The 13,883-nt window shown below is 34.6% G+C and overlaps 1 protein-coding gene across 6 annotated transcripts in view; it reads left to right on the forward strand.

The window, feature by feature from the left end:
* The first annotated feature begins 2,632 nt into the window (after window positions 1-2,632).
* The window catches only part of LOC143245072 (adhesion G protein-coupled receptor L2-like), a 52,518-nt gene continuing 41,267 nt past the window's right edge, over window positions 2,633-13,883 (forward strand). For 3 of the 6 annotated variants that reach the window (XM_076490924.1, XM_076490942.1, XM_076490931.1), the window contains exons 1-5: window positions 2,633-2,900; window positions 4,146-4,405; window positions 6,078-6,348; window positions 8,273-8,400; window positions 10,799-10,902. In XM_076490924.1, the coding sequence (XP_076347039.1) occupies window positions 2,770-2,900; window positions 4,146-4,405; window positions 6,078-6,348; window positions 8,273-8,400; window positions 10,799-10,902 (894 nt within the window). In that variant the 5' untranslated portion in view covers window positions 2,633-2,769. The remainder of the gene's footprint in view (window positions 2,901-4,145; window positions 4,406-6,077; window positions 6,349-8,272; window positions 8,401-10,798; window positions 10,903-13,883) is intronic. The other 3 variants (XM_076490895.1, XM_076490904.1, XM_076490915.1) reach the window with 3 other exon arrangements.

Consider the following 13,883-nt stretch of genomic DNA (forward strand, 5'->3'; position numbering starts at 1 on the left):
ATTACAACAAGTATGTCCGCTTATGTACATATCGAATTCATAATCATTTCTGCCCGGCGGACTCTGACAGTGAATACAAGAATTCATTGTTCTCGGCCTCTTGGGTACGCTATAACACATAAAAAAATTCAAATTTCACTGTTTTATCAGATAAGAGTAACCAGGCTCCCCAGTGGCACAGCAGTATGTCTGCGAACTTACAGCTCTAGAAACCGGGTTTCAATACCCGTAGTAGACAGAGCATTATACAAGTTTATTTACTGGCTTAACGATAGCCTTTGTGTTTATATACTGGCCTAACGATAGCCTTTGTGTTTATTTACTGGCCTAACGATAGCCTTTGTGTTTATTTACTGGCCTAACGATAGCCTTTGTGTTTATTTACTGGCCTAACGATAGCCTTTGTGTTTATTTACTGGCCTAACGATAGCCTTTGTGTTTATATACTGGCCTAACGATAGCCTTTGTGTTTATTTACTGGCCTAACGATAGCCTTTGTGTTTATTTACTGGCCTAACGATAGCCTTTGTGTTTATTTACTGGCCTAACGATAGCCTTTGTGTTTATTTACTGGCCTAACGATAGCCTTTGTGTTTATTTACTGGCCTAACGATAGCCTTTGTGTTTATATACTGGCCTAACGATAGCCTTTGTGTTTATTTACTGGCCTAACGATAGCCTTTGTGTTTATTTACTGGCCTAACGATAGCCTTTGTGTTTATATACTGGCCTAACGATAGCCTTTGTGTTTATTTACTGGCCTAACGATAGCCTTTGTGTTTATTTACTGGCCTAACGATAGCCTTTGTGTTTATTTACTGGCCTAACGATAGCCTTTGTGTTTATTTACTGGCCTAACGATAGCCTTTGTGTTTATTTACTGGCCTAACGATAGCCTTTGTGTTTATATACTGGCCTAACGATAGCCTTTGTGTTCATTTACTGGCCTAACGATAGCCTTTGTGTTTATTTACTGGCCTAACGATAGCCTTTGTCAACATCGAATCTGCTGTCGATAACCTGAGGAAGAAAAGTTGAAATAATGTAGAATTCACACAAAATGATGACATCACTGAATTAATTAAAACCATTTTTACTAAAACGGGGTAAACTGAAATACAGAATTCAAACGACTAATGATATCATTGAATTAATTAAGACCATTTTTAGTAAAGCTGAATAAATTGTAGAAAAACAAGCAACAGAAAAAATCGCCAAACTTTCTTATGTGAAAGGGGACCAGCTCACAGATACCAAAAAGTAAAAATTACTTCAAATATATGTTTTAAAATGCTAGAAATATAAATAAAAAATAATAAAACTACAAGATCCCATTATATATTCCAACCGATCAGATTGAAACAGATACCAGCGGAAAACATCATTATAACTAATATTTTAGGCGCTATAAACTTTATAAGCTTAAATATGTTTGCATAATGATACGGTCCGGCATGGCCAAGCGTATTAAGGCGTGCGACTCGTAATCTGAGGGTCGTGGGTTCGCATCCCTGTCCGCCAAACGTGCTCGCCCTTTCAGCCGTGGGGCGTTATAATGTTATGGTCAATCTCACTTTTCGTTGGTAAAAGAGTAGCCCAAAAGTTGGCGGTGGGTGGTGATGACTAGCTGCTTTCCCTCTAGTCTTACACTGCTAAATTAGGGACGGCTAGCACAAATAGCCCTCGAGTAGCTTTGTACAAAATTAAAAAAACAAACAAACAAACAAGAATAATGATACATGACATTATGTACTTCTTGTGAGTTTATTATATGTCCCCCTGTGGCACAGTGGTATGTATGCGCGAACTTACACTGCTGAAAATCGGGTTTCGATATCCTTTGTGTAGCTTTGTGCTTGTCAACAACAAGAAGACAACATTTTATTATATATATATATACGATATATGTTTGTATGCATAATTTATTTTATTAATATATATAAGTTACTATTAGTTCTGACTCATACTGTTAGCCTATTTCTGATCAGACATTGTTAATGTTTATATGATTTAGATTAGTACTTTTACTAATCTAGTAATTTCAAGCGTTAACGAGAAGGAGGATCTAGAATTCGGTCACTCAAGGAAATAAAAAAAATATCACCACATAAAAACATTATTGCGTCAAAAATTGCAAACGAATCCAAGATCTTAAAAAAACAAATTTTATTGAACTAGTTGGGCTGGTGTCATGCCCAGCACAGTTTTTGATAAGAATCCATTTTTATTTCTCTCTCGAACAGTATTTTCACCTGGGACCCATTGCATTACAAATAAATGGTTTACCAACTGAGAAACTGCCAGTAGGGGACACTTTTATTTTACCACATCGGATAATATCATGATTATTTTCGAGATCACCAAATTTGAAAACATTCCAGAGAAAATATTTAATTCACATAATCAATTCACTGTATCAGATTGGGAGTTAAACCATGCGTATTTGTGTTGTATTATTTTACAAGAAAATGATTTAGTCAGTGTAGTTGCTACTAGAGAAATATCACATCAGTGCACGTCTGATTTTTATCTTAAGCTAAATAGTTAACAGGTAAAATATGATATACGACTACAGCCTATAAGTGATAAGAAGCTCTAAACATTTGTGCGCTTTTGCAATCACTGTACTTTGATTAGATTTTTACTGGATTGATTTACAGAACTGTTATGTTTCTCTGGCGATTAGGTTTAGCGAAAGCTAGACGTGTGTTTATTGTGTTTTCGAATATAATGTTCTCCTCATGAATATGTGCGTGTATATACACATTCATGTCCTTTAAGTATACAGGAGTTACGCTAGTTCAGGATGAGAAACGTTTTTGTGACTATTCTAATGACTCTGGCAACAATACACTTTACCGTATTCAAAGTCACTTGCCAGTTCAGTATGACTTCACAAAGTAAGTATCTAAGACAAGTTGTACTTAAATCTCTTGTTTAAATAAACTGTAACATCAGGACAGGCCCTAAAATGTGCATTTAATGTTAACTGTAATTTAACTAGATCTGTTCCTTTGGTGGCTCAGTGGCTAGTCCAAGGGCTTATAGAGCTAAAAGTCGGGTTTAAATACCCGCAGTGGGCAGAACACGGATAGTTTAATGTTATGTAATTTTGTGCTTTACAACAAATAACATTAGGTTAATCAACTTTCATGTATTCATTTCTTAATCTAATTAAAATATTTTAGATAACAAAACAGCCAAGTTACAATAAAGGTGTCAACTATGTAAAGGTGTAATATTCAAAAGGGCCAACTTATATAATAGAGCAAACCCTGTAAAAATATAATGTAACACTGAGTAAGTTACAAAGAGAAAAGTAAGAAACGTTGTCCCTGTTTTTCATACTCATGTTCCTACTTATTCCAATTCTAATAAAAATGGGGACAAAGCATCCACCCAATTCTTTTATTTTAACACTTTAACCTTACCCATTTAGATGTTTCATTCCTTTCATATAACTTGGCTTTTTTATATCACACTTTTATAAGACTGACTTATTTATTTTAAGTCATGCTAAACCAACATTAAGATTATCAAAAAACTATACGTAAAAATATTAAAGTGTAATATAATTAACAAACCAATAGCATTTCCAAGATCAAATTAATATTTATTTTTTTGCTCAACCTTCTTTGTTTGTAATGTAAACATGTTTCAAGTTTCACTATTTTAATTTCATGTTGGCATCTGTCCTAAACGTAAGAACAGTGGAACTGTGCCCTTTATAATAACTGTGGCAATACTCTAGATATGACCAAAAGCTCGGTCCTGTTTGTAAGAGACATGGTAATGGTTGAGATCATTACGTGTCTGCAGAGATAAACACATATACTCACACTAGTTCTTTCAACTAGTCTTATACAAATTAGCATAAGTTTTACATTTTAGATATTATACATACTATTAAAACTTTCAATTGTATGATTAAGTCATAATATACATAGACAAAGCATGAGGAACATATGTATATATAAATGTACACTTACGTAACACCTAAGTAACGTTATGAAGCACTTGCACAGTATATTGACTCACATATTAGAGCTTGCTTATATGTAAAATATGGTGATAGTACCATAGGAAAAGCTCATATAATTTATATGTATAACGTTAGCACTGTTAAAAACGTATGTGTTATATAGATGTATTGTTTCAGAAGCGGACACAAGATTACCTAGAGAGGAAATGAACGCCTGTTGTAACAAACCAAATTCTTATTGTAACGAAGACACATGCTACACTTTCTATACGGATGATCACTCATGGAGTGATGTATGGCAGCTGTGTTTGTCCGCTTACCCAGAATTCCCAGAGTTATTGAGTATTTTCGAAATCAATAGTAAATCTGAATTGGATGAGGTGGTGAAATTCGTGACGTCATACGACCCTGTAGCAGTCAGTGGTATGTCACTCTTATTATTTGTGTTATATGTACGTACACACATGTATTTGTAAAGATTTCTTTTATGAAAAGCAGTTGTACTGAGTTTTATGTTTATGTTCTTAAGTTACGTTTTTGAGGGAAAGTTTATGAAACATCTGCGCTTTAACAAACACGAAGAATCAGTCGCAATGTATACGAAAAATAACCCAGGTCTTCTGCTACCCCTGATGGTACTTAATTCGATGGCTATGGTTACATGGCTACAAATTTACACTGTAGAAAGCTTTCGTGAAAGTTGTTCGTGGAAATAACGTATAGACTGACTCCGAGACTAATTTTGAGTAAATCAAATGCACAGAGGTTCATGCCTCTCACAATTTCAAAAGCTACAATGTTACAAGGGGTAGAATGAACACTATTTCATTTTCCATGGTTCGTAAAAGTGCTGTTATCGATTTAAACGAAGAATTTGTCTTGACGTAATTTCTACCTATTTTTCGTTTGGTTTGTTTTGAATTTCGCGCAAAGCTACACGAGGGCTATCCGGGCTAACCGTCTTTAATTTAGCAGTGTAAGACAAAAGAGAATGCAGCTAGTCATCACCACCTACCGCCAACTCTTGGGCTACTCTTTTGCCAATGAATAGTGGGATTGACGCTAATTTAGTAGTGTAAGACAAGAGGGAAGGTAGCTAGTCATTACTACCCACCGCCAACTCTTGGGCTACTCTTTTACCAACGAATAGTAGAATTGACCGTCACATTATAATGCCTCTACAGCTGAAAAGGCAAACATGTTTTATGTGACGGGGATTCGAACCCGCGACTATCGGATTACGAGTCGAGTGTCGTAACCAACTGGTTATGCCGGGTTCTGGTCATACAGTGCAGAAAGTCTTATATAATTAGTATCTATATCTATTTGGGTTTTATTTATAACTGGTGTTCATACGTTCTTCATGCAGTCCGCCTTTGCTTTACTGTTCACTTTGTGGAATAAAAGTTTCATAAAGCAAAGCTTAAAGTCCTCTAAGGATGTGGGAAAGATTTTGTGCGCTCAGAGTTTGTGTTTCATTACTGGACAAGATCTTTCTGAATTCTCTTGTGTGTAGTTACTTGAGATAAGTTTGAATTGCAGCAATCGTCTCCTCGGTTTGGAAGGAAGAGGTAATGATTTTCGGAATGACTAATATCGAACTGTTTTTATTTGTACTGGCAGTACTGCGTATAGTGGGATCTGTTCGGGCGTTTTTACGTCTTCCCAGTGTTATTCACTACGTTATAGTTAGACGTCTTTGAAGATATCTTGATTTGGTATTTGCGCTTTTTTCACTGTTTCTTTACGAACTATTCTTTCTTGAAAGGCTCTTGGCATAAATTATTCCAGTTGTAAACCTAAAACGGCATTGCGCTGTCGAGAGTTCTAGAATACAACATAAAATAAAACAAAACAACAACAAAATACCGTCAATGTGAGACATACAGTTTTATAAACAAACTTTTCTTAGTCATCCAGAAATGTTTCCTGTGTCCAATATAAAATGTACTGGATCACCTAAAAACCAGTCATATATAACTTAACAAATCTTTATTTTCTTTCTACATTATTCTCTCCAGCTAAGGCGTTATCGAACTTTAACTGGTAAGTGTTTTCTTTGTCTACATATTTTTATTTTATTTTTTTACTGTAGCAGGAATTTGGACCAGCGGCTTCATGTCTCCAGCACGTGATACAGGAACACCCTACACGAAACTTCAATGGCTTAGCGGCGGCCATATTGAAGACTGGCTGACAAATTCATTGGAGGATTCAACAAAAGAAATACAACGCGAATTGGGATTATCTTATTTATACTTTGCGACCAATAATGTAACCCATTATAGTGTTAACTTTGATCCTACAAATAGAACACACTCAGTGATTTGTGAGTTTCGTTTTTTTGAGAAAACAACAACTTCAAGGTAACTTTGTTTTACCCATCTTGTAAATGAAATAAATATTAATATATATTTGTCATTTTATCTGAGATTATTCACAGTATTTAACCTTAAGTTTTCAAGAAACGTTCTTTCATCAGAATTCGGTAGTTTGTTTTTTCAGCAGGTGCACGTGTAATTATTTATTTAAGTATCCGCCAAATTTTATTTTTCGACTTTTAATATTGTATCATCTCAATTATGTAAATATTACAAGAACAAAAGTTTTTCATTGCATTTATGAAACCAAAATGAATTAATATGAGGCTGTGAAAATTTATAAGCAGCAGTAATTAATTCTCAGTGTGTGATGCTATCGCTTTTTTGTTTGTTTGTTTTCAATTAAGCACAAAGCTACACAATGGGCTATCTGTGCTATGCCCACAACGGTTATGGAGACCCGAATTTTAGCGTTGTAAGTCCGCAGACATACCGTTTAACCACTGGGTGGTGTTGTTATCGCGTGTGGTGTGATTTTCGAATTGATAAATTAAATACAATCTTTTATTATTTCATCTTCTTTTTCAGTTTTATATCAAAATAAACAGTGTAGAGACTTCAGATTCCTATCCGTTGAACATAAACAGTGTAGAGACTTCAGATTCCTACCCGTTGAACATAAACAGTGTAGATACTTCAGATTCCTATCCGTTGAACATAAACAGTGTAGAGACTTCAGATTCCTATCCGTTGAACATAAACAGTGTAGATACTTCAGATTCCTATTCGTTGAACATAAACAGTGTAAAGACTTCAGATTCCTATTCGTTGAACATAAAAGGTTATGTGGTATTTCTAAACGTTTACAAGATATTTCACAGTCTCCCACGCCACCTACACAAACGTACTTCTCTGTGAGTCTTTCAATCCAACAAATCAATTTACCTAGTACCCTACTCTATTAGCCTGGTGTTACATAATTACATTTCCCTTTTCAGAAAAGAAGCAAATACGACTGTCTTAAACTTATGTTATTTCGTTTTTTTCTTTGGCAACAGGGCCTAGCATGGCCAGGTGGTTAGGGCGCTCGACTCGCAAACTCAGTTCAAATCTCCATCAAACCATACATGCTCGCTCTTTCAGCCATGGGGGCCTTATAATGTGCGATAAATCCCACTATTCGTTGGTAAAAAAGTAGTCCAAGAATTTGTGTTGGGTAGTAATGACTAGCTGCCTTCCCTCTAGTCTTAAACTGCTAAATTAGGGACGGCTAGCCTTGTGTAGTTTTGAGCCAAATTAAAAAACAAACAATCCTTCCTTTGACAATAATAAATACACATTATTTCTTTAAAGCAAAGTCACACTGAAGTTATCTAATGTGACCACCACAGAGAATCGAATCCCGGATTTTAGCGTTTTAAGTCCATAGACTTGCCGTTATCTCACCGGAGGACTAATAGTTGCATATTCGGTGTGCTTATGTAAATAACTCAGTTGTTCATCTTTCTTCAACAACTCTCATCTTCCTCCCAACTAAACCATACAAGTTTCATTTACTTCCCTCTGATAATTGTATTGGAAACTAGGTTACCATATCATAAACTAGTTTTCTTCTCCTTGTCTAAAATATATAGATCTAGACCAGTGTTTCTCAGTCATATTTGCCTGACGACCTCGCATGTCCAGACTTTGGTCATCGCGATCCATTGTCTGAATAAGAATGAAAAAAAAAACAATAAAAAATACGGCAATTTTATTTGTAAAAACAAAATTTTGACACAGGACAGACAGCTCTCGACCCGTCGTTTGAGAAACACTGATGTTACACAATCTCATGCAGAGTATACGAATATATTTACGGTAATATTTAACAGTCATAAGATTAAAGGCATGCCAATGCTCACCATGAATCACAGTTGTGAAACAGTGAAAATATCTAGCTCAAATATGTAATTTTATTTTTATTTAGCACCAGCTCAACTTTCAAACCACCAATTTCTGGAAAGTACTGTAAAGGTCGGTTTAAGAGAGAAATTAATTGGCCTGACACTCCTGCAGGAGAAACAGCTCTACAGCCCTGTCCACGTGGAGCAAAAGGCGAGTTTTATTCAACTGTTTGTTATGTCTTCTCAAATTGTTTTCTTTGTTATGACTAATGAAAAGTTTATTGGTAGATAAATTTAATATTTAATACTCTGCACTTGTTTTCTCGTTCATTTTCTGTAGTTCTCTCATTCAATGTTCATGTGCAGTGCTTCTTTTGTTCTGATTCTAACACTACAGTCGGTTCTTGTCGTTCTTTAGCTTCTCTTACAAAACTTCTGTTCGCAGTTGTTTTCCTAATTCCTTCACTTAGCTGCTACACACACACTAACTTCTAATTTTCCCGCTAAACACATATCTTCTTCCAGTTATTTCACACAGCAACTACTTCTATTTAACTCGTACTTGTGTTTTTTATCACTATGCTACAACACATGTTCCTACTGCTACATCACAAAGTCTATGCACACAAATCTTCTCCTATTTTTTCTCCTATTTTACGCTTTGTTCCGATAGATATTTCTCATATACAATAATATTTCCTTTGTAACAGTACGTGTTTATTTACTCTCACAGTTCCATAATCGTAGTATTTTATTTACCTGCTATAGTGTAAACTCAGTTACTATGCAAGTCTCTATTCTGCCTTCCATATAATTAATGTAGTTCTCTCTCATTGTTCCATCAGTCCTTTCGCGTTTAGCTCTCCTATTTTTCAAGCTCTGTTAGAGATACAGTTAAAGCATTTGTTGTTTGAATGATGTTTTCTTTATTTGTTTTTCGAAATTATCTAGTTTTTAAATTGTTTAAGTGTCAATCACAGAGGTATACTGAGTATATATTTTGATTTCTTAGAACTTCTACTGAGTAGTATATATATATATATAAAGACAGTCTTCGGTGCTTACAATCATACCACCAAAAAATCTTTTCTTCTTCATAGTTTTCACGTAGTAACCTGGCCCGGCATGGCCAAGCGTGTTAAAGCGTGCGATTCGTAATCCGAGGGTCGCGGGTTCGCATCCCCGTCGCGCCAAACATGCTCGCCCTTTCAGCCGTGGGGGCGTTATAATGTGACGGTCAATCCCACTATTCGTTGGTAAAAGAGTAGCCCAAGAGTTGGCGGTGGGTGGTGATGACTAGCTGCCTTCTCTCTAGTCTTACACTGCTAAATTAAGGACGGCTAGCACAGATAGCCCTCGAGTAGCTTTGTGCGAAATAAAAACAAACAAACAAACAAACACGTAGTAACCAAATACAGTTTTACTCTTGCTCAAAAACGCCAAGTTTATACTTAGTTCTAGCTGCTTCACTCTTCACACAATTCGTTTTTGCTAACTGTCTCATAATATTTACTTTACTGTTATTGATTACAAGTTCCATAGTTACAACACAAAACATTGTCGTAAGAACTATTTTTTGAGTGATAAGGCCATTGCGTCATTGCTATTTATAACGACGGTCTCAGAAAAATTTTACAAATGTGATACTATAATGCTGAATCTTGATTAATTTTACTACGAATACTGCGTTGAATTAAAAGAAGCAAGTTTAAATACATAAGTTGTAGCCATACATGACATGTAAAAGTAGTCAATACATAGCCTAACTGGCTTTACCGTTTTCTACCCTAAAAAATATGTATTCTTCTGAATAAAGCAGTCATTCTGGGTTTATTTAAATAAGAGACAGCCACATTGAATTTCTATCTTGATTAAAAAAGTCAAGTATTTTTTAAACAATTCAAAAAATCCATGATTGTCTTGTGTACGACAAATGAAACAAAGATAATTCTGAAGTATCCACATATTTCAAAGTTTATCAGATGATTATTTGAAACTTACTGTGAGCTGGAGTTTATGTATAACGTTGCAAACTCGCTGTTTTTAGCCGCGGCATAATAGCTGAAGTTTTTTTGGGTTTTTCTTAGTACAAACTTTAAGCTCATAGTTCTGTCATTGCTTGACCAATCTGAGATGTGATTACAATTATGAACCCAGGATGTCAAATCCTTTCGATTGATGATTACTTGACGAAGTCCAAAGTGTCATAAATTAATTTGTCCTAATCCTTCGTAAAGTAATTTCAAGTTGAGGGTAGGCTGGTATATATCCTGATAAGTAATAACGTCGAATCGCGCCCCACATTTGATATTATTGGAGCACAAAAATATCTAATAAAAAGGATGAAAAGTATCCTAGAATAATTTAATTTAATCTTGCTTAAAAGAATTTCAAGTGTCGCGACTATTGAGAATTCCCTTTTGTTTACTTTCATGTCCATTTAACTAAGACAGTCTTACAGTATGTAAATATTCGAACCGGAAGTTTTGACCTATTTATGAAATATTTAAATTAAACGTAAATAAAACGTTATATTTGTATCATTGCTTCATCACAACCATCTTAACTATTTCCAAAAACAATAACATATTTTCAATGTTTTTAAATAGGAAATGCAACATGGTTTTGTGACCCTGAAACAAATGATTTTTATCCATCTTCGCCATCCTTCAGGTACTGTCAGCAACGATGGCTCGAAGATCTTGAAAATCAGGTAAGGATAGGTAGTTACCTTCTTGGTTAGATATTAATTTATTTGGAATGATAAACAAGTAGGAAGTATCTAACCAGTATGGTGTGAAGATAGGGAGAATATTTTGTTCTTCTGTGCTTTGCCCACCACAGGTATCAAAACCCGGTTTCTAACGTTGTATGTCTGATGCCATGCCGCTGTTCCATTGGGGGGCTGTAATGAGTAAGTTAGCCAACGGGTTAGAGTTCCGATTGTAAGAACTATGTCTTATCTATTTACCACAATTTCAAGCATGTTGTACGCGTTTGACCCAATAACAAGATTGTATAACGTTATACAAGTAAAACTAATCTACACCTCTTTTTATCTACATAAAAATAAATCGATTAAAAGAACACAGAAAAGGAATTATGTGGGGAGCAAAGCTGTTTGCTTCTGGTTTCTAATAGAAAAGCATTGCTTTTACCGGTTTTTAAAGTTCGTGTGTTATATAACAAATAGTATAATGAAATGTGAACAAAGTTCATGACAAGATATCAATTTACGAAGTCTTTATTTGTTAATTCAAAGTTTACGTTTATTGTTTTAGATTTCACATAAATGTTGCATATACTTTTTCCTAGAATTTTGTAATTGACGCTTTTATTTTTTATGATAAAAGTGGTTTATTAGACTGTCTTTTTTCATGATGTCTCAAATGTACTTTGTTGTTTTGATTGTTTTGAGTCATTTTATAAAAGAGGCTGTTCTTCAATATTATAGGAAATAGTTGAATGTATAACAATGACACTTTAATATATGTGTAACAGACATCAGGAAGGGGCTAATAGCCGAAATGACATCTTTGGTTATGTAATATAATATAAATCCTTTAGTTTACTTTAAAACCCCATCCGTTTTAGAATCAGGTGATAAATATGCTGCAATTACAGTTACAAAAACATTCCGAGAACCGACGAATGTATGCTCATGTGTTCATGAATCTACAAAACGATAGTTACATAAATAAATTACGAAAATCCATAATAATGCATTATGTTTAAAATGTCAAAATACATTAAACAACAAAATGTTTAATAGAAGACAAGCTTTGCTCGATGAAAACTTTAGGTTTAGTGTTTATTGGAAAATCGTGTTTTCTTGACCCAAGAGGAGAGAACAGTAACGAAGGTGAAGTCTCGGTACCTGAGGTTAAATGTTCACTTAAGGAGGTAGATGACTTTTCATCATTGTCAATGTCACAAGCCCCAGTAACTTTTGTTCTATTTCTACAGCGTTGGTTATTAGCCTTCTCTCTGTATACTTCCATATTACTTCTTTTATAAACATTATAGACGACTAATATATACGGTAGGAAGGTTAGTCATAGGTTTGTCTTCTGTGTTTCTATATTCTAACTCAGCATATCAACTATGTTATTGCATAATCTAAGTTCAGTAAAACATGTTGCACATAATGGATGTTACTGGATGTAACTAGATTAAGTCTTGTTATAAATCTTTGTCCCATTTAACGAATTTGGAATTTTACATAGTCCTTGTAGCTTTAAATATTTTAGTAGGGATAGGGTAGTGATAACTGCACGTGGCTCGTACCTCTCACAAGAGACTGACCTTTCTACAAATATTACTGTTTGTTATCACTCACTTTGGATTACTGTTGGTCATCATGTTTACTAGCTGTTAGTGAATCTTTCATCATAAACATGTTATAGTTGCTTCCATAACGCTGTAAACACGCATATTTTAAATCAAGGATGAAACTTCACTCCATATCCAAAATCATTTTACAATTACATGAAAAAAGGTTATATTTTACTGTTTTGGTTAACCTTAACCGAACGAAAACTGCTCAAGTGTTACCAGAATTTTAACATTGTGACTACTCAAAGTTATTAGTAATGGCTGACCTCCACTAACAAAAGTAACAAGTATTCTTTAATTTCTCGACTTTACCAGCTGGAAGTCATAAGCAAACTCCCACCTGCATAGTCGCTTTTATTCCCTCAATCCATCTTGATTTTAACCAGCCAGATTTCTTTAATGTAGTTAGCTCGTGACTGCATATTATGCATAGCTTCACATTCTGCAAGTCATCTCGCTACCTAACTTATGTTAATCTAAAATGATATATCGAAATATTATTGTTTTCACTGTTCTGTCATTCTGATTAGTGTCACATAAAGTTTTATGATGTTGCCGGCAGTAGCCTAGTGGTTAACATGTAGGGCTACAGGTCGAATAATGTGAGGTTACTTTCAGGTATTGGAACATGATGAAGGTGACAGTCAATTCTATCGTTAGTCTTAAAGATCCAGACAAAGATCCGTTGTAGGTGGATACTTTTATCTGGCAGATTTCCAGTAGTTTAAAGTTATACATGATTTCAAGGAGTTTCTAACGTGGCGTATTAGTGCACGTGCGTACAAGGTGCCACCCAAGTTGAAAACTACAAACTTCTTATTATGTCCCAGCTCTATTTTATGTTATTTCAGAATAACATGGATATATATACGTATAACAAGTGTATATGTGTTATTTTCTTACAGTAGAGAATTGACATCCATTCAAGGTAAACTGTCCCCACCGAAACGTAATTTGTTTCGACAAGTGTTTGGATGATACAATTTCGAATATCATAGAGTTGGTAGATAGTCAAGATACTCAATAAACATAATCCAAATATGTAGCTATAAAATCAACAACATCGGAGATTTTGATTTAAAAGATGATTATCACTCACTTTCAATTCCTTTTTCTACCCAACAATTCCAAAAACAAGGCAAGAAACAATTGCTAAGTTACCAAATCAAAAAGTGCCAACCAACCAAATTGTCTATTTTTCTTCTTCTTGTTTCAGTCGAGATAATTCCACAAATACTTTATCACTAACGTTTGCTTAGGCCTACATTAACTATGTGTATTTGTGGGCAGTAAACGATGTCATTGCTTAGTTATAATAAAAATAATATTGAAGCTAGCTGTTTTACAAACATTTAGTGT

This window comes from Tachypleus tridentatus, chromosome 1, assembly GCF_004210375.1.
Source record: "Tachypleus tridentatus isolate NWPU-2018 chromosome 1, ASM421037v1, whole genome shotgun sequence".
NCBI classification, from domain to species: Eukaryota; Metazoa; Arthropoda; class Merostomata; order Xiphosura; family Limulidae; genus Tachypleus; species Tachypleus tridentatus.